Source organism: Orcinus orca, chromosome 2, assembly GCF_937001465.1.
Source record: "Orcinus orca chromosome 2, mOrcOrc1.1, whole genome shotgun sequence".
NCBI lineage: Eukaryota > Metazoa > Chordata > Mammalia > Artiodactyla > Delphinidae > Orcinus > Orcinus orca.
Window position 1 is genome coordinate 87,525,391 of NC_064560.1, and position 23,203 is coordinate 87,548,593.

Here is a 23,203-nt window from a genome sequence, read left to right on the forward strand (position 1 = left end):
CGTATGTTTCTTTTCTTTCTTTCCTTTTTTGGTTCATTCTTGCCTTTTTCTTTTGGCTACTTTCTATTATTCCATTTTTTTCCTTCGTTAGTTTTGAAGTTTTATACTTTTTTACTCTTCTTTTAGTAGTCAACCTAAAGATTACAACATAAATTTGTGGTTTATCACAGTCTGTTAATTGGTACTTTTATTTTTTTCCCAGATAATGCAAGGACTTTAATATGCTTTAGCTATTATATGATGTAGTTGATGTTGTTGTTATGTTTTTAATTCCCTGTGTATTTTAAATTCAACACATTATTCTTATGTTTTATGCAAATTATTTTAGACTTACATATTTACCGTTTTCATTGCTCTTCATTTCTTCCTCCCTGACTTTTCTTCTTGGGTCATTTTCTGTCTGCCCTTCCTTTTGTGCAGATCTGCTGGTGACAGATTTCCTGTCTTAGTATGTCTGAAAATGTCTTTATTTCAACTTCATTCTTGAAGTTTGTTTTTGTGCTGTATAGAATTCTATATTGGCAGTTACTTTTTCCTTTCCTCTTTTGAAAATACCATTTATTGTTTTCTGACTTACATTGTTTCTATTGAAAAGTAAACTTTGAATCAAATAGTTGCTTCTTTGTGGCAGGAACTTTTTTTTTGTGACTACTTTCACGATTTTCTCTTGCCTTTAATTTTTAGCAGCTGTCTCTAGGTATGGACTTCTTTTTATTTATCTTTCCTAGAGGTCAAAGGCTTTCTTTAGTCAGTAGGTTGATATCTTTAATTAGTTTTGAAAAATGTTCTGCCATTATCTTTTTGTTATTTCTTCTACAGGATCTCTCTTCTCTCCTGGTAATCTTTTTGTATATGGTAGATCTTTTTATTGTGTTCTTCTATCAACTTTTCTCAATTTTTCTAGAAAATTTTTTGTTTTGTTTTGTTTTCTCTGCTTGATTCTTTGTATTTTCTTCTGACCTAACTTCTGGTCCACTAATTCAACTGTGTCTTTCTATCTCTTTCCTTCAGCATGGCTATTTTAAGTCTGTTCTGAGAGCAACAATATCTGGTGTCATTGGAGGTTTCTGTTGTTTTTATTGGTTTTCATTTACATTGTCTTGTCTCCTTTTGTGCTTGGTTGCCTTTTGTTGTGTGTGAGACATAGTATTTTTTAAAATTATTTGTAAAAATATTTTGAAACCTGAGATGATGTTACGTTCCTCCAGATAGTGTTTTTATTTCTTCTGCCAGGTCCTAGGGTACTAGCAAACTGGGGTTACTTTAATCCAATTTTAGGGATTACAATTTTCTGAACCATTCAAATGACTTGAAGCTAGGCTTCAGTATCTGCAAGGACCGTAATAATTTCAACTTACACTTATATCTAGGATGCAAACCTTAGGGGTCCCAGCATCAGGCATGGATGGGAATGGAGCCCACTGCAGCCCACACCCTTGCCTGGGTCTGGACTATTATTCCTTACCCCAGAGGTTGGCAGACTTTTTCTGTGAAGGACCAGAGAGTAAATACTTGAGGCATTGTGGACCATACAATCTCTTGCAGCCATCAGTGCTACCATTATTCTGCAGAAGAGCCATAGACAGTGCGTGAATTAATGAGCATGAAGGCATTTCAGTAAAGCTTTATTTACAAAATCAGGCACAAGGACAGATTTGGCCCAGGGGCCATAATTTGCTGACTCCTGCTGTAGTCTGTCAAAACTCTGCTCAGACTCTCATCCACCTCTTCTTAAATTTAAATTAGCCCTGAATGCTGGGCTAGCCTCATCTTGGTCTACCTTGTTAGCTCTCTGGTGCCTTCAAGAATATCTTGGGTTTTTTATGTTTGGTCCAGTTGTTCTCAGCAGGAGGTTTAATTTTAAATACCTAGTCTGCCATTATCAGAAGTGAAAGTTCTGTGCAAGGTAACCAGTTAAAACAATGAGATTTTTTCCCCCTCTGATCTCAAGAAAGAAGTTTCTTGAGTTGTTCTTAGAGAATATCTCTCACTAACACCCTGTAATATATAAATGACTTTTTAAAAAAAATAAAACTGAGTTTTAGGACCTGTTTCTATAGTCTTCCTAGAGAGACTGTATATTGCAAGGTTAAAGTTATAGAGCAGTGTTGTCCATCAGAACTTTCTTTGTTGATGGAAATGTTTTAAATCTGCACTGTTCAATATGGTAGTCACTAGCCACCTGTGGCTGTTGAGCTTTTGAAATCTGGCTAGTGTGAACGCAGAACTAAATTTTTACTTCTATTTAATTTTTAAAAAAATTTTTTTGGAGTATAGTTGATTTACAATACTGTGTTAGTTTCAGGTGTACAGCAAAGTGAAGCAGTTATACATATACATATATCCACTTTTTTAGATTCTTTTCCCATGCAGGCCATTACGGAGTATTGAGTAGAGTTCCCTGTGCTATACAGGAGGTCCTTATTAGTTATCTATTTTACATATAGTAGTGTCAATCCTAATCTCCCAATTTATCCCTCCCCCCGTTACCCCCCCATTTTATTTTAATTAATTAATTTAAATAGCCATGTGTGGATATTTAGTTTGGAGGGGATGCAGCTTAGATTAAAAGAAGAATCTTGTCTCAGTACACAGTGTGTTCTTACACTCCCACCCACCAACGTACCCATTTTCCAGTGCTCTTGCAAGAAAATGCGTAACCTAAATGTGTTCGATGGATGGTATCTCACTAAGTATCTTAGGTCTCACAGAATGTTTCTGCTTATTCCTACCATTCACCAGGTGTGATGGAAGTAGTACACTTGTTATCCTAACTGGGCCAAGTAAAACTGATCAGTCACTCAGTTTACCTTTTAACATATATTTTTCTTTGCAGGGGAAGGGGCGTCTTCGTCGAGGAAACTATCCATGCCCGTCGTCTCCTGTTGTAGTTCGGTTGCCCTCCATGTCTGATGTCCCAGAAGAGACCTTGACTAGTGAGGCAGCGCTGGAGGCTGACATCACAGAACAGCAGCAAGCAGCTATGCAGCAGGAGGAGAGAGTCCTGACTGAGCAGATTGAGAACCTGCAGAAAGAAAAGTGAGTTTCCAGGGGGAAAGGGAGCGACTAGTTATCTGTTTTCATTTCCTTCCTTCTGTCCTTTTTTTATTCTTCCTTATTGTGAGTCAAGCACTAGGTTAGGGATATAGGGGATGTGGAGATGAGAAAGACATGTTGCCTGTACTCAGGTAGCAATGTGAAAGTTGTCACCTCAAGGAAGGTTGCTCTGTGAGCTGGGAGACCAAACTGAAGCTGCTACAGTGATGATTCTGGAGATGTTGACTGGGACAGGGTGTGTCAGTCTTAGCCAAGATCCCTAACAGGTCACCAGCCTTGGTGAACAGATTTGTCTTAAAAAGAAGGAATAAGGATTCCCAGGCTAAGCTTATTCAGCACTCCATAAAGGAAGGTTATTATCTGAAGATCAACATAGCCATGGGGCCAGCACCTGGCTGGTCAGGGTAAGGCAGCAACTCTAGTGGGTGCTGGGATGCTAGGTAGGTAAATTGGTTGCAATTTAGGCGACACATAAGCCGCTCTGTGACCTCTACCATCACTGGAGCAGGAGTGGGTATCCCTACATCTTTGGGATAATGTGAACATCCCATGGTTCTCCCTGAAGGTACTGTGTAGTGGTTTTGGTTGACAATGATGACTCTTATGTTTTAAGGGGATTTTTGTTCCTGATTTCCCAGGATCCCAGAATCCTAGGTCTGAGAGCTTGATTCATGAGAGGTTATGAGTCTGTTAAAGTACTTTTTTGCCTGTCAGGATTGAATCTAGAATTTGGGCAAGCTAAAAAAGGCAGCTAGGGCTCAGGTGTGCTGAACATGGTAAGGCAAAAGTGGTCTACTTTGACCAGGGGCTAGCTATTTGATATAAAAATGATCTGAAAAGAGGACCTAATTCAGCTTTGATGAAAATGGTATTGGAAGTATTGAAGGGTGAATAGGAATTTTCTAGGAAGGTGAAAAGTCTTTCCAGAGAAAGGAAAACGTATGAGCCTAGTCTTAGAGGTATGAATGCACACTGCTTATGACAGTTGTAAATGCAGTAATGAGTTGCTGGTGAGACTGTCCTTGAAAAGATTGTCCATGAATCTCAAGCTAGATGTTGGAGATATTAAAGGGTGAATAATTTAAAGCTAGGTAGAGTGGAAGAGAAGCTACAAGGGCTCTGAAAGGGAGGAGACTCGATGAAAAACAGAGTTACAGTTGGAAGGATAAGGAGATTGTGGACAGAGTGGAGGATTGGATTGACAAACTCTAGGATCTGCCCATTGGAGAAAATTGCCTATATAAAGTGGAGGAGAGGTTGTTAGGAGTTGCAGACGTAAAGGAACTTTGGTTTTAGAGTATTAATGTGAGCTTTCACAAAGATGTGGATTGAAATAGATCAGGGTGGTGTCAGGCAGTAGTGAGAAAGCGAGATTAGGAGCCAAGTACCAAAGACGTCAGGGAATGAGGGGGCATGACTGAGAGGTAGGTGGGTGACTGATGAGGAGGAGTAGAGAATACTCTTACGTGGAGATGGCAAAGGCTTCAAAGGACAGAAAAGGTCAATCAGTGTTTTACTTCATCTAGGAGACCTAGAGGTCTCTCCTTGGTCAAGGTAGAGGATATAGTCTGTAACCAGCGAATAAAATTTTGTAGAAAATAGTTGAAGCGCTGGAAGGAATCCTAGAGACTATCTAGTTTAATCTCTTTGTTTTGTGTATGAGAAAGTTGAGGTCCAAAGAGAGGAAAAGTACTTTCCTGATATATTATGAATGAGTTTAGAGTGAGTTTAGAATCATCTCCAGATTACCAGCCCAGAGTTCATTTTACCAGAAGGTCTCATAGCTTCAGCATCTTTCTCTACCTCATGCTTAGCCCTGTTATAGGTCCCAGGCTTTGCTGTCTTTAGCCTTCACTGTGACTGTGCTTTCAGGTCCTTATCACCACCCTGGAAAGGAACAGTAAGAAATGTGACTGTTTTTGCTACCTCAATTCCTGATTTTCACGGAAGGTCTTTTTTCCTGTTGTCTTCCTTCCGTTTCTTATCAAATGATATTGCGTTTCTTGATTGTATCTTACAGGGAAGAGCTAACTTTTGAGATGCTTGTACTGGAACCCCGTGCCTCTGATGATGAAACCCTTGAGTCTGAGGCCTCCATAGGGACTGCTGATAGCTCTGAAAATTTGAATATCGAGTCTGAAGGTGCCATCGCTGAGAAATCAGGTAAATGAACATGTTAGACCAAAGACTCCAGATTTGTTTTGCAAAGAAGGAATAAGGATTCCCAAGTGAAGACAAAGTCCCTTTCAAGAAGGCCTTGAGTTTACATGAAAAAGTGACAAAGTCCTAAAGAGTTGAAATATACCGCTTTTGTGAAGCTTCTATACAAATTGTTCATCAGACCAAGCCTTCAATGTAAGGCGTTACTTTTTGCAGTTTGATGTTTTCTCTATATTTACCACAGAGAAAAGGCAACAGTCACAGTTTCTGTGTCTTACTGACCCACGATCCATTTTCTAAGGGTGGGTAGCAGGAGCTGAGCCCTGCTGTGAGATGGGACTGTACCAAACACGGTCTTTAACTGCCTAGCGTGTTTCAGCGAGATGTGGAATTGACTGCATATCCTGGCAGTTTTTTAAATGATAGGGACGGTTGTAGGCCTCTTCTGATGCCATAGTCCAACTCCAGACTTCCTTGGGGTTGATTCTGAAACGATATGGGTGGTGTAGAAATGGGTGGTGAGCTCTTCTCGAGTCGTGTCTGTGCACAAAGTAGGTCGACCTGGACCCTCCAGATCTTAGCCCACCCACTTTCACATGTGGACAGTGACACCTCTTCATCACACGACGATTTGTTTCAGAGGGAACTGCCATTTACAGCTTCGGTCTCTTTCTTACATTAGAGAGAAGCTTAGCCCTTATCTCCCTGAAGGCAGCTGGCAAGTCTGAACCTTCAGGCAAGTTGCGGAAGCAGCTAAAAAAGCAGCAAGATTCACTGGATTCAGTGGACTCTTCAGTCTCTTCTTTATGTTCGTCTAGCACTGCATCTTCTCATGGGACCAGAAGACGATTTCAAATTTATTCCAAATCTCCATTCTACCGAGCTTCCTCAGCTGGCGAGGCCCTGGGAGTGGAAGGGCCATTGGGCCAGACCAAGTCCCTAGAAGACAAGCCTCAGTTCATCAGCAGAGGAACCTTCAACCCTGAAAAGGGCAAACAAAAATTAAAGAATGTGAAAAACTCACCTCAGAAAACCAAAGAGACCCCAGAGGGGACAGTTGTGTCTGGCCGCAGGAAAACTGTGGACCCAGACTGCAGCTCTACCCAACAGCTAGCTCTCTTTGGAAATAATGAGTTTATGGTCTGAACTGGCAGATGTGTTGTCCCTTCATGGCTACATCTCATCTTTGGGGCCTCATCACCTGGTCCACAATATTCATCCTAATTGTGGTCCTGCCTCTCGCCCAAGCATACAACCAAGACCTTGTGTGCTGAATTCCTGGTCCTCCTGCCGAAGCGGAAAGGCCTCTTTGAAGCCTGCTAGGGATGGTGCCAGTTGTGCCTTGGCTGCTGTATTTGACTAGAGATTTGACTAAACAAAGCAACCAGGGCCTGGGGATTTGGGTCAGTTGTGGAGGTCTTTGTAGTTGCCTCTCCTCCCTCCTCTTTTCCCTTCCCAGAGGTGAGTGTGGAACTGGGGGGACATTGTGGGCTGGAGGGACCCACTGATTTCTGACATTTGAAGAAAACATATAAATCTTTCTTAACCATGAAAGTGAAATCCTTTGGGTTTATTTTGGGATAGTTAGGAGCTGGGGTAGAATATAATTTTTTTCCAAGGATTTATAAACAAAAAGCCTAAGCCCTCTATTTTAAGATTTTTGAAAAACACTCCATGTTATATTCTGGGGAAAGTGAAAAAGCAGTTGTCTCCATTAAGCCATCAGAGCATGTCTCAGACATCTGTGGTTACACAGTGAAGAGGAGAATACATGTTTTGCTTTTGGTGATGTTTGATGTCATAATAATCAATGCTGGTTTAACTCCTGGTTAGTTCCTGCCAAATATATTGCATGGCCCGAAATTTCAGTAGCTATACTGTTCTTATAGCCCCTGATTCTAAGATCAGGTTCCTCTAATATTTTTTAAATGTCCCAGAGACCTGGTGAACCCTAAACGTGAGGGTTTCATGCTAATCCATCCAGGCTTTTCTCTTTGTGTAGATTAAACAGAAGATGGTTTATGAACCTATTTATCTGCTGGTGGATTTCCACCACGAGCTCAGACAAATAATGTGACCATTTAATCACTTCTCCCCAAACATTCACACACAGCACTGCATGAATAAGTGTTACAGAAAGCTGCCAAAAAAGAAAAGAGAAAAGTTTTTAATATGACCCATCTAACTTTTATCTTCTTTTCCTCAGACCATCAGTATTAAATAGAAGAAAAAAAAAAATCAAGGACTACTTGAAGCTATTTTTGTTAATATTCTGGTTACTGAAGTTTACTGTAAATATATATATGTATAGTATGCATATTTCTTTTTAACCTTATGCTACCTTGCTCCCCATGGAATTTCTTCCCACAGATTAGGGGCCATTGGACGTGATGGTGAGAGCCACTCATCCCTGGGTTGAGGGAAAAGTCAGACCATTTTTCTCACCACTGGGTGTCTCCATATACCTGAGTTATGAAAGCATTTTAAGCTTCTTAGCATTTGTGGGATTAGAAATCTGTTTTTGCCTATTTATAATATATGGAAAATGAAACATGATACCCTTTCTTGAGATAAGTATGTGAAAATGTTTTTTTAAAGTTACTAAATGCATCTTGTCTAACTACCACATGCACTGTTCTAAAAAAGAGCCTTTACCATCTGTAACCTGAATTTTGGTTATTCTTCCTTTTCATACTTATTTGATGTGAAGTTATAGAAATATTAAGACTTTTGTCAAGGCAGAGTCTCTCCTGTTACACAACACTGAACCTCATGCCACTGCCTCCTTGGTTATCGTTGAGCCCCAGAGGCCAGACATGGAACATCATTCTGAGTGGCAGCTACAGGTAGCAGGAGGCTTACCTCTCTCTGGTTTGGGTTCAGAAATGACCTCGGGAAAGGAGTCTTTTTAAATCTCCAGAATGGTGATGGTTAGTAAGTAAATGTTAGATTTTATATCCTGCAAACATCTGCCACCTTGTTCATGCTGTCCTGAGGAGTAACAAAGGTAAAGCCTTTAAAAATCTGAACTTGAGAGTCTCCTAGAGTAAAACCCAACCCCTCAGCATGGTGTGTCAGCGTGGGTGCCCCAGTCCCCGTGCCCGGCACAGTCTGTCCCATTATTCTTGGGAGGGTGGTTTTCAGCTGGCACTAACTACTACTCTCCACTTGCTCCAGAACATTGTTTAAATACCATACAAAAAAAAAAGAGATTAGCCCTGTTGAATAGTTTTCTTTGGCCCACGGAAATGGCCTGGGAAACACATCTTGGCACGTGGCCTCCCCTCTGAATCTTTGTGGAGTTTTTGTTTTGTTGCTGTTGTTTTGCAAAGTAAGTTTTTGGCAGTTAAAAAACTACTCATGTAGGTCACTTTATAGGAACGAGGCGATGGATGTTAAGAGACTTTATAATTTTTCTCAGGGACCTAAAACCTGAAATTGGATAAAATTAAATAAATATTTGTTTTTCAGTTGCTAGATTTGTGGATTTCTAGTCATTTAACAAGCTGCCAGAATGGAGGGTGGGGGTAGGGAGATCCATGCAATCATAAGAATGGAGAGCAAATGTGGGACCCTCCCTTTGAAGGAAAGCAAGCCGTTGTTCTCGTAACATAACAGGCATTGTTGGCCTGGGAAAGAGATGAAGCCATAACTCTAAAATACTGTCAGAACCAAGTGCTGTATCTCCTTCCCTTTGATTTAACTGGTCCTCCCCATGGTTAAAGTTATGTTACCACAAGGCGATGCTGTATTACCAGGGGTCCCCAATCCCTGGGCTGCAGACCGGTACCGGTCTCGGGGCCTGTTAGGAACTGGGCTGCACAGCAGGAGGTGAGTGGCAGGTGAGCGAACGAAGCTTCATCTGTATTTACAGCCGCTCCCCATCGCTCGCATCATCGCCTGAACCATCTCCCCTCCCCCCCCCCCACCCCCCGCCCCCTGTCTGTGGAAAAGTTGTCTCCCATAAAACCAGTCCCTGGTGCCAAAAAGGGTGGGGACCGCTGCTGCATTACAATCACTTATGATTGAGATATTTAACCTTAGTATGTGTCAAATTTGTGTTTACTGTTGCTTCTCTGCTCATTTTCTTTGATCTCAAATGCCTCAAAGGAAATCCCTGCATAGCAGCAGTGGGGCAACCCCTCATTTGAAGCCCATACTCTAATATGCAGAGCATTCTCTTCTTATCACACGTTCCCAGCCCCAAACACAGCCTGGATTTTTAATTCTCCCAATTAAAGCCAACGTATCCCTTATCATGGAAAATGTAATGGAAGCAGAGAAGTGTGCATTGTGTATCACAAAGTGAAGCAAATACAGGAAGGATTTAGGAAGGTGACATGCTGAGTTTGTAATGTGCTTTATACTTCCTGCCATTTTAATTATTTTGCCACTCTTGGCTTCTGAAAGACAAAGGAGATACAGCTCAGTATGAGCCTTGTAGAGGCAGAGGGACCTGGGGTTAGCGGGTGGGATACAAGAGCCCCACCTTCTCATGCTTTGGAAACCAGCTACAGCTCTTACCTTGCTGGGGGGTTAGTGGAGATTTCTGTCTTCCATCACAACAATAGGATTGTTTTCACTGTCAAAGACAGGGTTCCAGAAGCATGCTGAAGAGAGGAGGTCCAGCAAGGTTCTGCAGGCCCACTTTAGTGCCTGTGGGCCATGGTTTTTTAACTATAATGAATGTGTACCTTTCACAAGCACTTTGGTGAACCAGAGAGAAGAAAGTATTCTCAGGATGTGTTTAAAGCTAAGAGAGTTTTAAGAAGAAACAAAGTCCAGACGGCTTTGCTCATCCTTCTCTCTCCCTATTTTCTCCCCCTTGGTGGGGAGCTGGACAACATCATTCTGTGTTGACAGATGTGTTTGTCTGCCCATAATTTTGTGACAGTTGGCACTGTACCCCAAAACCACGCTAGCCTTGTAGTAAAATTCCTTGGTATTTGTGGGAGTCCTCTGTCTGTGCCCCTAAAATACTATTAACCACTTTTCTCTGGAACCACTCCCACATTTGATTTGGTGGTAAAGGGCAAAACAGTGATTGTGGAGGTGGGTCTTTTAGGTCTTGTTGGTCTCTTGGTTGAAACTGTTTTCAAAAGCCCCACCAAGGGGTCTATTACCTTGCTCTCCATCCATACTTAATGCCTATTTATCAGCCCTGTTAGGTCATATAAAAGTTGCACCTTTTGAGCAAGTAATTGTGTTTACTAAGGGAAAGGTGTGCACTACAGATTAGTATTATATTATTTTAATGGATTGAAAGTAATTTATAAGTATGCTGAGTGTAAATTTATAAAAGACTATGTATTGTAAAAGGACATATCCTGTGAAATATAATATCATTTTACTGTTTAACAGAATAATTCTATACGAAGAATGATTTGTCTCACCCACAGAACTGATTACATTCCTGATGCAATCAACACGCACTTTGTGATTTCCTTTTTTTCTTTTTCATCTTTTTTTGGCGGGAGGGAGGGGGACATCATTTGTATAAAGTAGAGTTTGTGTCACTCAAAATATGCACTGTATGGCTACACAAGAGCAGCTTGATGAACAGATCACTCCATGGCTCATTAAAGAACAAAGCTTCCAGAAGCAGCAATACGTGTGGTTTGTTTTCTGACCATCCTGGCTCCCACCCCAACTCACTCCAACCTGAACCCAAGGAAAAGCAATGATTTTTGTTAAAGTGATGTTTTTTTTAAGGAAAGGGCTGAGCCCCCAAATTTTCAAAGTACAGAGGTGGTAATTATTGGAACTCAGTAGAGTTCAAGTGAAGGTGATATTCAAGCTGTGAGTTTTCTGTAATGGATGCTAAGCTGTCAAGACTTCATTTAATCGATTTAGAGGTAGGCGGGCAGGGAAGGCAATAAATCTACATTGAGGATCCTCACCAAAAAGGCCATGAAGAAGTAGCAATAGCTGCTAATAGAGGGCCCTAGTGTATCCTTTTTGTTCTGCCCTGCACTGCATGACTTTGGGAAAGCCATTTGCCCTCTGTCTGGAATGGGGTCTCTCCCCCTGGTTTACTTCTCCGGATAACTCTTACTGACTCTCAGGTCTCAGTGTAAAAAGCAGTTCTACTTGGAAATGTCCTCTTCCTCCTTGAACTGGCTTAGATGTCTTGTGTTCTCAACAGCTCCCAGTATTTGTGGCATCAAAAAACTTTGATGTTAGCTTCCCAAGGCAAGAAAAGAGCCTATCTTGCTGACTCTTAGATCCTCAGCACCTAACAAAAGGTGCCCACACTTAACATTTTGGATGAGAGGGCCGAATGAGATCAGGGGTTCTCAAATGCCAAACCAAGTCTAAGGTGGAATTGAAAAAAAATTAATTGTGATCAATTTTCCCCTAATGTCAAATTTATTCAATTTTTAAAATTCTGAGATCATCCTTCACATTGCTTTTTACATCAAGTTTACATTTACATTTTGCATTAAATTCACATTACAACAAAATAGTGGACTAAGATTTCCTTAATTGGCTAAATAAAACCTAGTAATGCCATTTTTAAAAGTTGCCCCTGTGATTGCTGGATCCACAACAAACCTTTCTGATCATAAAGATAAGAGCAGAAAGCTGTAAGGAGATGCAGACTAGAGCTTTGCTTTTTAAAAACTTGTTCTGTCTTCTAGATTGGATAGCAGTACAGCATCTTAGAGCCAGGGACATAACCATGAATATGGATAAGACACATGTAACGTCTGTTGAATCTTGTGAGGCATCTCGGACTCCGAGGAGTATGTCACTTCTCAGTTCTGTGTGGCCATTCATTCAACAAGTATTGACTGAGCACCCACACCCACGGGCACTGTCCTAGGTGGCGGAGGTACGTTGGTGATCAAAGCTCCCACCCCCATGGAGCTTGCATCCTAGTGGGGAAAACCAGCGGTGTCCACCAGATGCAGACTAGTCATCTGCAATATCTGGCTTCCCCTATCAGATTATACTTATGAATTTGAATGGGTGCTCCTTGGCATCTTTGAGCCTTTCTCTGTCCTTCCTACCTTTAAATACTCCCTTAAGGGCGGAGGAGGATAAGTGTCTCACAAGTCTGAAAACTGCAGTTGAGAAGAAAGGCCCAGATAGTACCACAGGGTCTTCCCCTGTGTGTTTCATAGCCAGAGACATTTCTGGCGTTGAGGGCTGAAGGGAGTTTCCGTAGTATCCCCTCCCTTAGCAAGAGCCCTAAGTGCAGTGAAACAGAGCTGTAACCCATTTGAGTTTCATGGGGCCAATTTACAGCAAAAGGTTGAATAAATCTTGGGATCAACTGAGAGCTGTATTAGGAGGAAAACAGAGGCCACTTAGTATATTTCAGGTGTGAAGGACTTAATATAGGTATTAGGGGCTTAACAAACTTTGGAAGAACTGGGGAAACAGATGAGAGAAAGCTCCCACAGATGGTCCAGAAAGCCAGCAGATCTGAACCAAAAGTTCTGAAGTTCTCTAGAGTTTGCCTGGAAGCTCCTGCAACTCTAAAGAAGGCTGCTGTGAAATCTCCGTGTTCCCACACACACGGCTGCAACTGCCTCCAGAGAATAATGGCTCCTCATTTACTTTACAAATCTCACGTGAGTGCCTCCCTTCCATTAGCAAACCATAGGGGAAGGGGATCCTGGGAAATGTACCTCCTGGCATCTCTGCAATGAAGACAAGACCTTAAGAGGGGCGGGGCGGGGTGGGCGGGGCTATGGATGCCAGGTTGGCAGCAGATAATTCAGATTATGTACCTCCTCTAATTCTCCAAGACTTCTTCCTGAAGATCCCAATCTCTTTCTCAATGTAGAATTGCTGTGCTCACACCTCCCAGAGACTAGCCTGTGAACTTCAGCAGGCTGCCTTTGCAGCCTTACGTTCCCCAAAGCAAGACTGCAGGATAATGTTCAGGGCCTATTTGGTCAAAGAAATTGGAGAGTATAATGGCATTATAGACATTAAATGACCCAAATAACTGAGGCAAGTCTGATGCTTTTAGAAGATCAAGGGTCTTTAGTTTGAGTGCTTAGGTGGGAAGGGCTTAAGCTGGGCAGTATTTGCCATATTCTTTCTTCTCTGGGCACCAGTCTAGCTATTGTCATTTCCAGAGCAGAGTGTTCTGAACCATCCTTCCTCCATCACGGCCAGACATCTCTGGATAACTAGGAGAATTCATATACAGGCCAAAGGGCAGGGAACCCCTAGGATTTCACAGATTTCTCACATGACCTTTTTCTTCTTGGCTTTAAGCATTTCTTCTTTGAAGGCAGAAAATGCAACGGAATTGTTCTGCTGATTGCAGGGGCGGAGGGGCAAAGTGGGGAGACAGTGCCAGGGTTAAACGGAGTCATACCAAGGTTTGTGTCCTCTCTGAGCCTCAGCTTTTTCCAACTATAAATGGGATGACTGGTCCCCCTGTCAGATTAATCTGATGGTTAAATAACAATACACATTCAGTGCTCAGTTCACTGCCTGGTGTATCAAGTGCCTGAGATACGTTAATATTTTATAAATTATTATTTTCTAGGTCTTCTGGATCTGTCTTTGAAAAGGAAGAGATTTGTCTGAACTTCATCTTTCCATAAGGAATTAAGAAGTCATGCGGAGCGGGGGTGGGGGGGGCTTCCCTGGTGGTGCAGTGGTTAAGGATCCGCCTGCCAATGCAGGGGACACGGGTTCAAGCCCTGGTTCGGGAAGATCCCACATGCTGCGGAGCAACTAAGGCCGTGTGCCACAACTGCTGAGCCTGCACTCTAGAGCCCGCGAGCCACAACTACGGGGCCTGCGTGCCAGCGCACCTAGAGCCCGTGCTCTGCAACAAGAGAAGCCACCGCAATGAGAAGCCCACTCTCGTCGCACCTAGAGAAAGCCCGAGCGCAGCAGTGAAGACCCAACACAGCCAAAAATAAAATAAATGAAATAAATTTATTTTTTAAAAAAGTGATGGAGGGACTTCCCTGGTGGCGCAGTGGTTAAGAACCCACCTGCCAATGCAGGGGATAGGGGTTCGATCCTTGGTTCAGGAAGATCCCACATGCTGTGGAGCAACTAAGCCCTTGTGCCACAACTACTGAGCCTGCGTGCCACAACTACTGAAGCTGAAGCCTGCACACCTACAGCCCCTGCTCCATAACCAGAGAAGCCGCCACGATGAGATGCCCACGCACCGCAATGAATAGTAGCCCCCGCTCGCCGCAACTAGAGAAAGCCCTCGCGCAGCAATGAAGACCCAACGCAGCCAAAATTAAATAAATAAATTTATTTAAAAAAAAAAAAAAAGAAGTGATGGAGATTCCCCTTCACAAAAAGTGCCTGTGGCTGCCTTGAGTCGAGTTGCATGGAGCTCACCTTTGTTTACGGAGAGGTGAGGAAGGATGAGGAAGAGAAAGACGGGGAGAAGCCATGGGGTGGTGGGATGCCATCTAGAGAGAAGCTGGGTTGTTGAATCCTCTGGGAGATTTTTCACTGGGCTTGGCTTTGTGGCACCTGGACTATGACTCGGAGTGGCAAAACCAGATGGAATTCGAGACCCTGTACTCACTCTTTCAGCGTCTTCAAAGGGAGAACCTTGGCCACATTGTCTTCCTGTTTTTGTTTTTTCACTTTTTTTTTTTTTGAGGTCTAACAATACAGTAAATTGCACAAATCTTAAGTGCATGGCTCAATTAATTTTTATGAATGGATAAATTTACGAAACCACCACCCGGATCAAAATAAAGAACATTTGTAGCACATCAGAAAGCTCCCTCAGGCCCCTTTCCAATCAACCCCAACCCCTGCCGCGGAGGTAACCACTATTCCAGCTTCTACCACCATTGGTTAGTCTTGCCTGTTCTTGAACTTTGTATAAGCAGAACTGGTGCCTGGATGCTTTTGTTCAACGTTTACATCTGTGAAATTTATCCATGTTGCCACATAATATTGATGGTTCATTCCTTTTTATTGCTGTTTTCCATTTTATGAATGTACCACAATTTATTAATCCATCCTATTGTCATTGTACAGTTTGGAGCTATTATGAAAAAAGCTGCTATGAACATTCTTGTCCTATCTTTTGGTGAACATTTCTGCTAGGTACACATACCTACGGGTACAGTTGCTGAATCAAAGGGCAGGCAGATGTTTAGCTTCAGTAGATTGTTTTCCAAAGTGGTTGCACCCATTTTATTTCCACCTCCACTAGTTTTTGAACATATCACAAAGGAGCTTCTCCATTGGAGTATTTCCTATGGTCTTGCGGAAAAAGAGGAGCTCAACACGTTCAGAAGTAATAAACCTCAAAGCCGGTAGGAGCAGGAGCAGTTTCCCAAACCTGAACAGGATAGAGGACACCATCAGTTTGGTTATCAGCTTCTGAGCCCGAGTCCTAGGGACAGTGCCATCTCAGGAGAGGCAGAAGGGGAAGGAGAGGGGAGATGACTGGCGCCCAGGGCGAGTAAGGAGGAGCTTAGAGGAAAGGCCCCATTCACCTACCCCTGACCCACTGTGGCCCTCCTCCAATCTTTAGTTGAGGAGTGTGATGAAAATAGTGAATAAATATCGTTTATTATGTGTAAAGATTATAAAGTGAGAAGTTATATATATATATATATATATATATATATATATATATATATATATATATTTTTTTTTTTTTTTTGCCCGTTGCAGAGCACAGGCTCCGGACACACAGGCTCAGCAGCCATGGTTCATGGGCCCAGCCGTTCCGCGGCATGTGGGATCTTCCCAGACCGGGACACGAACCCGTGTCCCCTGCATCGGCAGGCGGACTCTCAACCACTGCGCCACCAGGGAGGCCCGAGAAGTTATTTATATTAATAGTACATGTGAATATATTATTAACTGAATATAATGATTATAATTACATGATGATTAATACCATATATATTTGAATAAGAATATAAATTCCTGGGAATTTCCTGGGGGTCAAGTGGTTAGGACTTGGCGCTTTCACTCATGAGGCCTGGGTTCAATCCCTGGTTGGGGAACTAAGATCCCACAAGCCGCGTGGCACGGCCAAAACATATATATATATATATATATATATATATACACACACACACACACACATATATATATATATATATATAAATTGCCCTCTGTAAGCCACCTAGGATGATAGAGTAGCTAGCCATTAGTGAAAATGTTCTGCAATCGAAACTTAATTTTTGTGGCTGAGATACTCATCCAGAAAAGGAGTAATTGTAGTTTTAAATAAGAAGCATTTGCCAAGGCAGGGGTCCCCAGTGCTGAGAACGTGGATGGTGAAGCCCCAAGAGACGGGGAGGGGCATTAGACCCTCCTTGGGTGGGAGGACTGACAGCTGGGGTCAGTGCCCAGTGTCAAGGAGGCCACATCAAATTGGGGCAGCTCCACACTCAGCTTCTACCACGGAGGTCTACAGGAAGTCTTTCCACCTCCCAATGACCTACTGAACCTGTTTTTCCAAACCAAGGGCTTTCTTTCTCTTGTAAGAGCCAAGCTGGTGGCACTGAGCAGTCGGGCAACCCTCCCTTCTGCTTTTCTGATCTAATCAGTGTCAGGAAGGAGTAACTATAAAGCCAAGTAGAGAAATTGTTTTTCAAACTGCCAGAAGTGGGTCACAACCAGCCTTTTTAAACAATAAACAATTTAAATAATTTAAACAGAAATATCAGAGTAAATCATTCAAAGTGAGGGCAGGTATTATTTGGGGGAACTTTGTTTCAGGGTCTGTGTGTTATTGGGTTATGATGGAAATTGCATTTCTTCCTGGGTGTTGCAGTTTTTAAAAACTGAAACACGCTGGCTTAGAGAACCCCAAATCACTTGCTCAGCACTCAGTTTCTGCCTGTAGTTGATACTGAACCAACTCCAGTAGGAGTGGCAAAGGAAGTGTTAATCAGAGTTTTGAAATTTGACACAAAACCAATATGCCCAGACATCTCTGGGAGCTGAGCCCAACAGAAACCTGGTGAAGGAGGGCCGCTGGTGCCTGAATGTCTGTGATGACTGTTCTTAGGGTGCTGTGTTGAGCCTTAGGGACACGTTCTACCTATGCGCACCAATAGCAGAAATCTTTCTGTGTGATGGGTATAGTCCTTATACCTTTGACTCTTTCTAAAAGAAAATCACCTCTTCTTTAGATGATTTCTCAGATTACAGGGGATTCGAGGGTGCCCGTGTTAGCTTACTTCTTCAGAGAGAACTGCTGGGGGCCCAAGAGAATGCAGAAAATATGGTCTAAAATAGCCAATAGGTGCCTGGAGTCCAAGTGGTCCAATCTTGCTGAAGCTCCGTTGGATCTGCTGGTGCCGGGGCGAGCCGGGCAGTCCCAGAGCACTGGCTCCTGCCCCACTATCGCTGCAGTCACAGTCTCAGCTGGCAGCCACTGTCCTCCAAACCCAGCCAGGGCAGGGCTATTGTCCATGCACACGGCTTGTGCAAATGCATCCCTGTCAGATGTCCCGCTGCACCTCCAACAGGCCTCATGTTCCCTCAAAACTCTTTTCCTCCTGACTTTCCTTTTTATTTCTTGACTACCTCGTCTCCCAAATAGCTCTTCTTCCCCTCGTTCCTTATATCCACTCAAGTGCCAAGTCTGACCCATCCCATCTCCCAGTGGCTCCCGCATCTGTCATTGCCTTTCCACTCCCAAAGAGCAGAAACTCCACGGCTCCCCTGGATCATGGCAATGTCTGCTTCCCTCCCTGGTTGGATGCTCTGTACTCACTGCCACGCCCCTGCATGAAGCCCAGCTCTGTGTACAACACACTCCCGCTCAAAAGCCTGCAGTGGCTCCTCTCTGCCTAGCGGATCAGATTTGGCCTTTGGCTGGCCTGCACAGGCTGATGCCAGAGAGCCATTCTGGCTTAGTCTGCCACCTTCTCAGTGGCAGCGATCTCTTATACCTTCCAAACTGGGCTCCTGACCTAAGAACACATGCATATTCGCCTCTCTCTCTCTCCCCACCTTGGTGAATGATGATTTCTCTCCTTATAGACCTTATCCTTCCTCCAAGTCCAGCCCTGCCTCCAGCTCTGCTTGGCACCCCATCTCCCAGTGGGTCTCTGTCTCCTGCAGACACATGCAGCCCTCAAGACCAGCCCTCAACTGCAGCGTGGTCACTGTGCTGGGCACCCCTAGGAGACAGCAAGTTTGCCTTATGCACATTTTGGTCCCTACTCCCGGGCCTGGTGCTGTGCCTGGCACTCAGTAGGTGTCAGCCACGGGCCGGTTGTACTGAGACCCTTGTGCCGTCTAAACAGTGCAGCCCTGAGATGGTGTCAGAGAGGTGGGCAGGGGGATGGCGAGATGAAGGGAGAGATGGGCAGGGAGGCACGTGCGCGGGTCACCTCACAGGCTGGCTGGGATGGTGGGCCTTGCTGTGCTGGCTCAGCATCACCTGGGACTGGTCCTGCAAGGCCTCCACATGCTCAGGATCCTTCAGGCCCCGCGTTTCTGGAGAGAAGCGGCAGCAGTGAGCTTCTCTCTCAGCCCCTCCTCCCCCGTCACAGTCAGCCAGGGCCTCAGGAGGCGTGAGCCCAGCCCTGCAGCCATCCATCCCCTCCTGCCCCCAGGGAAGAAGTCTGCACACATCTGCGTCTATGTGGGGCCATGGAGGGAAAGTGAGAGGCAGAAGGAAGTCACCAGAAGTCCCTTTCTTCACCCCCAACCACTCTCCTCTAAGGCTTGGGCAAAGACTCAGCTACCTGGTTTGAAGAGGACCAGGGCCTTCATGCAGGCGAACTCCGTGGGGTCCACCACCAGTGCCCGGAACCTTGAAATGGTTTCCTGCAGGATTCGAGTCTCTGCACTGGCCAGTGCCAGCCGGCCCTGAGAGCTGCCACCAGCAGAGGCCTCAGGCGGGGCCAGCAGGGGGCAGCTGTCCAGGGGCAGAGACCACTGGATGGCTCCGAGGAGGAAGAGTTCACTCCATGCCTCTTCCAGCAGGATCACCTGTGCCCAGAGAGAGGGCGAGGGTTATGACTGATACACAGCTCCTCTGGCTCAGCCTGGAACCTCTGCCACCTTCTCGGGTGTCCTAGGAAACGAAGGGCTGGTCCCGGGTGCCCAGAATATTCTGACCTCTGCCTGACATCAACCAGGGCTCCAGAGCTCTGGGACTTGGCACCATCTGGCCCAGATGCCTCAGCTTCAAGATACTCTGTGGGCTCCATCCAAAGCTTCAAGTGGGACACACAGGAAATCCTGGAGCTGTGAGAAGCTGGGTAGCCTCAGGGACTCCCCACCAGCATCCTAAGTTAGGCATCCTCAGCCTGGCTTCTGAGCTGCTTCATCCAAGCCACTGGCTGAGGACTCAGATTCTCAGTGTGCCTCTCTTCCTGGATCTGTCATGACAGGTCCCCTCGCTCATGAGAAGCCCAGAGGGCTGGTCTAGCGGAGAAGAGGCAGGGCTGAAATGCAAGCCCTGAAGTCAGGGGCATTTGTGTTCCAAGGGAGCCCAGGTTTGCCCACTGATGCTGTTTAGGGTGTGCAGACCACCCTGCGACAAACAGAGCATCTGTAGGGCCCGAGGGCTTGTCTAGGAGGAAAGAAGACCCAGAGGGGCACAGACACTGTCTTCAAATCCCTGGTCCCCGTGTGTCCCTGGCCATCACTTTCCCCTGGGTGATGACCCTGACCATCATTGCTGCCCAGAGAGTCAGACCCCTGAGACTGGTGTCCCTGACCATCACTGACTCTGAGGCATGGGTGTCCCCAGCCGTCACCATCCCCAAGCCACATGCACCGCCAATCATCACCTGCACAAGGAGGTATGTGCCCCCAGCCCGGCGGACTCTTGTGAGCCCCCTGACGGGTATACCTGATCCCGGAAGGGCAGGTTGGAGAACACGGGCAGGTTCTTGGCCCACTTGACAGCCATGAAGAGGAGGCGAGCTGACGTCTCATGGATGCTGTCCAGGCCCCAGGGGGAGGAGGAGGAGTATGGGGACGAGGGGAACTCGGGGTCATTGCTGGTGACATCAATATTCTCATCAGCTGTTGGAGGAGGAGGCTGTGCATCAGCCCCTGCTCCGAGGTAGGCGGCAGGGGCTCCTCAGGGGCCCAGGTGTGGGATGAAGGCAGGACCCGGGAGCTCAGCTCTCCTCCCACTTACCATCCTCCGGCTCCAGCTTAGTGCAGGTTTCGGCCGTTATCAGGCTGGCCATGAAGTGGTGGTGGCCTGGAGGTGTGAGGGCCCGGGGCCCCAGGGCTCTGGCTGCAGACACAGGTGTAGGGCCCCGCGGGCTGGGCCCCGCTGGGGTCGGGGGAGCCGCCAGGGGCTCCAGCCAGGGCTCCGTGTCTGACTCCACGCGGTCCATTCGGACCTGGGCGGTGCTTCGTGGCTGGCGCTCATTCTGCACGGCTGGGGAGACAGGGAGGGTTAGGACGCCCCACGGGTCGCACGCCCCCTTCTCTTCCGCCACGCCTCTCCGGGTGGTCTCCCGACTCACCGTCCTGGTTCATGCCCGCCTGCAAGCACTTCTTCAGCCGGCAGGCCTGGCACTGGTTGCGGTGGGCCTTGTCCACCGGGCACATCCCTGCCCCCACCTGGCACCTGTGGGCGGAGGGGAACCCCCCAGGGAGTCAGGGTCCCGCCCAGGCCCTGGGCCGGGGGTTTCGGACATGTTTGCCACAGCTCCTTCTTCCCTGAATGTCCTCCGTCCCTCCCAGGCCCCTTCAGGGGCTGGAGGGCGGCGGGGCGCTGCCCCGCCTCACCTGTAGATGAGCCGCCGCCTCACGCTCCTCTTGAAGAAGCCGCTGCAGCCGTTGCAGGCGTAGATGCCGTAGTGCTTCCCGCTGCTGCTGTCCCCACACACGCGGCACTGGAGCGAGGGCCCTGCGCCTGAGGGGCAGCCGCGCTGGGTGGGGACTGGCCCAGGGCTGCTCACATCCCCCCTCCCGCCTCCTCAGGGGCCCCTACGCCCTCCTTGCTTCCTCGTCCTCAGCGTCCACCCGCCTTTAGACACGCCTGTGTCTCTCCCATCCGGAAGAGTGTCTCGCGTATCACACCCCCTCAGCCCTCCTCCTCCCCCTTCTCTCTCCATGGCCAGTTCTCAACAAGAGGACACTCTCTGCCCCACCTCCCGTTCCCTCTCTCTGCAGGTGGCTTCAGGCTCCTTCATGCAAAAAAGCAATCTTGGCACCACTGCTACGGACCTCTGCTCCCACCCCCTGAGGGCCCTTCTCTCTCCTTTCCTCCCCCATCCACTCAGCCGTCCTGTCTGATCCCCATGTTTCTAGGATTCTGGGTTTGCCAGCAGGTTCCCTCACACTTGCCCACAGTCCTTGGGGCTCGGTCTGAGTCGCTCCGGCTCCTTTCACGGTCCCTGCAAACCCCTGACCCACACTCCACTCTCCAAGGGTCCAGACCCTCCTACGTCCAGGAAAGCCATACCTGTCAGCTCCTCCCCCAGGCCCCACCTGCCTGGAGACTCCTTCCTGGAGGCAGGCACAGCTGTTGGCGCCGCCGCAGCCATGTTGGAGCTCATGGGCGCTGTCGGCCTGGTCCTGGCTGGTCCCAGGGCAGCCTCCGCCTTCCTGCCTAAGAGGCCTCAGGATCGCTGAGCCGGGCCCAGCCTCTGCCTCCCTCTCTGATCCTCTGTCTCTCTGTCGGTGCCCCCGTCTCTTGTCTCTCTCTACTTCTCCCTCTGTCTCTGTCTCCTTGTCTCTCCTCTCTGTGCTCCTGCCTCCTGGCCCCTCTGTCTAAACTCAGGAGCTGCCCCAACTTCCCCTCAGAGCAGCAGCTCTGGCTTGGGGGGATTTCTCCCAGGGCAGCACTGGAGGCAGCTTATGATCCTCTTAATCTTTACTGTCTCCGCAGGGGATCAACCAGCCACACCTGCAGCATTACCAAGGTGCCCCCGGGAGCCGCTCAGGCCTGCTGCGCCCACACCGGCTCCCAGGATGCTCAGCGTCTCCAGGTCCCTGTGCTCTCAAGCTGATCAAATCATGGAGGGAGGTGTGGACTCCACTGGCCCCAGGACCGTAGGGGTCTGGGGACAAGTGTGTGGCCGAGATGTGTGTGTGTCTGGGTGTGGCTCCACACACAGGGTGCTCACTGCGGGCACTGCTCTCTGCCCCGGCGCTTCTCACCTAATCCCTTCATAAGGGATGGCTTGGGGCCCAGGATTTGAGGGTCTGGAAACTCCTGGAAGGCTAGCAGCCCCCAGACGCCCAGCACAGAGGCAGCTCCCATCGCATGTGGAAATGGGTCCAATGTAGGGTCTGAGGCCGCCTTGCAGGTGGGGTCTGGGCCCCCCGTGGAGGGTCTCCTGCAGGACTGGAGGGGGTGAGGACGCAGCCCCTGAGCCTGGCTACGGGCTCTCAGGCGGCCTCCCAGCCCTTCCCTGACTTGTCCTCACAGTCCCAGGCAGGCTGGTCCCTTAGTGTCCCCAGATCCAGTCTTCCCAGCTTGAACCCAGTGACGGTTCTGAGCTGGGGAGGCGGGAGGAGGCGTTTGTGTTTCCTTTGACCCCGAGGGTGGTTGGAGACAGCCAAGACAGACCCAAGTTCAAGTCCCTGCTCCCTCACAGCCAGCCACACGTCCCTGAGCAAGTGCTTTAACCCGTCTGAGCTTCAGTCTCCAGTAAAAAGGGGTGACAGAAGTACCTGCCTTGGAGGGTAGCTGGGGAAGCTAAGTCAGATGATCCTCAAAGCATTCCAGGGCCTGGCACTTAACACTTAGTAGGCATGTAATAAATGATGGGGGCTGTTATTCTGATTGCCTCTCAGGGCTGTGGAGAAGATCCCAGAGGAATCCTCGGCAAACAGCCATTCCTTTCTCGACCCCTTGGCCCCCATCCCCATTCCCACCCCACGCCCAGGCCTCAGCAGAAAGGCCCATGTTGGTCTGGAGGGGACCACACATCCTCGGCAGAACTGGGCTCACCTCTGGGTGAGCCTGGGGCAGGGCTTAGCCCAGCCTTAGAGCCTGAGGGAGAGGAGGGACAGTGTGAAACTTCTGGAAGGAATCATGGAGTTAAGGGGACAGAGGGGGCGGTGCAGCGCCCTTCTG

The 23,203-nt window shown here is 47.1% G+C and overlaps 2 protein-coding genes across 12 annotated transcripts in view; one reads left to right on the plus strand and one right to left on the minus strand.

The window, feature by feature from the left end:
* The window catches only part of MYO9A (myosin IXA), a 271,227-nt gene extending 262,535 nt beyond the window's left edge, over positions 1–8,692 (plus strand). For all 11 annotated transcript variants that reach the window (XM_033439985.2, XM_033439989.2, XM_033439988.2 and 8 more), the window contains 3 exons: positions 2,837–3,039; positions 5,078–5,220; positions 5,900–8,692. In XM_033439985.2, coding sequence (XP_033295876.2) covers positions 2,837–3,039; positions 5,078–5,220; positions 5,900–6,363 — 810 coding nt within the window. In that variant the 3' untranslated portion in view covers positions 6,364–8,692. The remainder of the gene's footprint in view (positions 1–2,836; positions 3,040–5,077; positions 5,221–5,899) is intronic.
* Positions 8,693–14,790: 6,098 nt separating this feature from the next.
* On the minus strand, positions 14,791–21,805 carry NR2E3 (nuclear receptor subfamily 2 group E member 3). The gene is made up of 8 exons (XM_004276259.2): positions 21,584–21,805; positions 20,905–21,031; positions 20,640–20,743; positions 20,303–20,551; positions 20,009–20,184; positions 18,894–19,140; positions 18,537–18,642; positions 14,791–15,514 (listed from the first exon to the last, which is right to left on the minus strand). Exons 1-8 carry the CDS (start codon positions 21,675–21,677, stop codon positions 15,382–15,384), a joined length of 1,236 nt encoding a protein of 411 aa, XP_004276307.1. The 5' UTR covers positions 21,678–21,805; the 3' UTR covers positions 14,791–15,381.
* Positions 21,806–23,203: the final 1,398 nt, after the last annotated feature.

What these genes read in the sequence shown, in the direction of transcription:
- NR2E3 (XM_004276259.2), bottom strand. Translation starts at nt 21,677, where the DNA reads ATGAGCTCCAACATGGCTGCGGCGGCGCCAACAGCTGTGCCTGCCTCC. An exon ending in ACCTGCCCTTCCGGGATCAG is followed by an intron (nt 19,141 to 20,008) that starts GTATACCCGTCA and finishes CTCTGGGCACAG; the next exon opens with GTGATCCTGCTGGAAGAGGC. An exon ending in CCTGGTCCTCTTCAAACCAG is followed by an intron (nt 18,643 to 18,893) that starts GTAGCTGAGTCT and finishes GCTTCTCTCCAG; the next exon opens with AAACGCGGGGCCTGAAGGAT.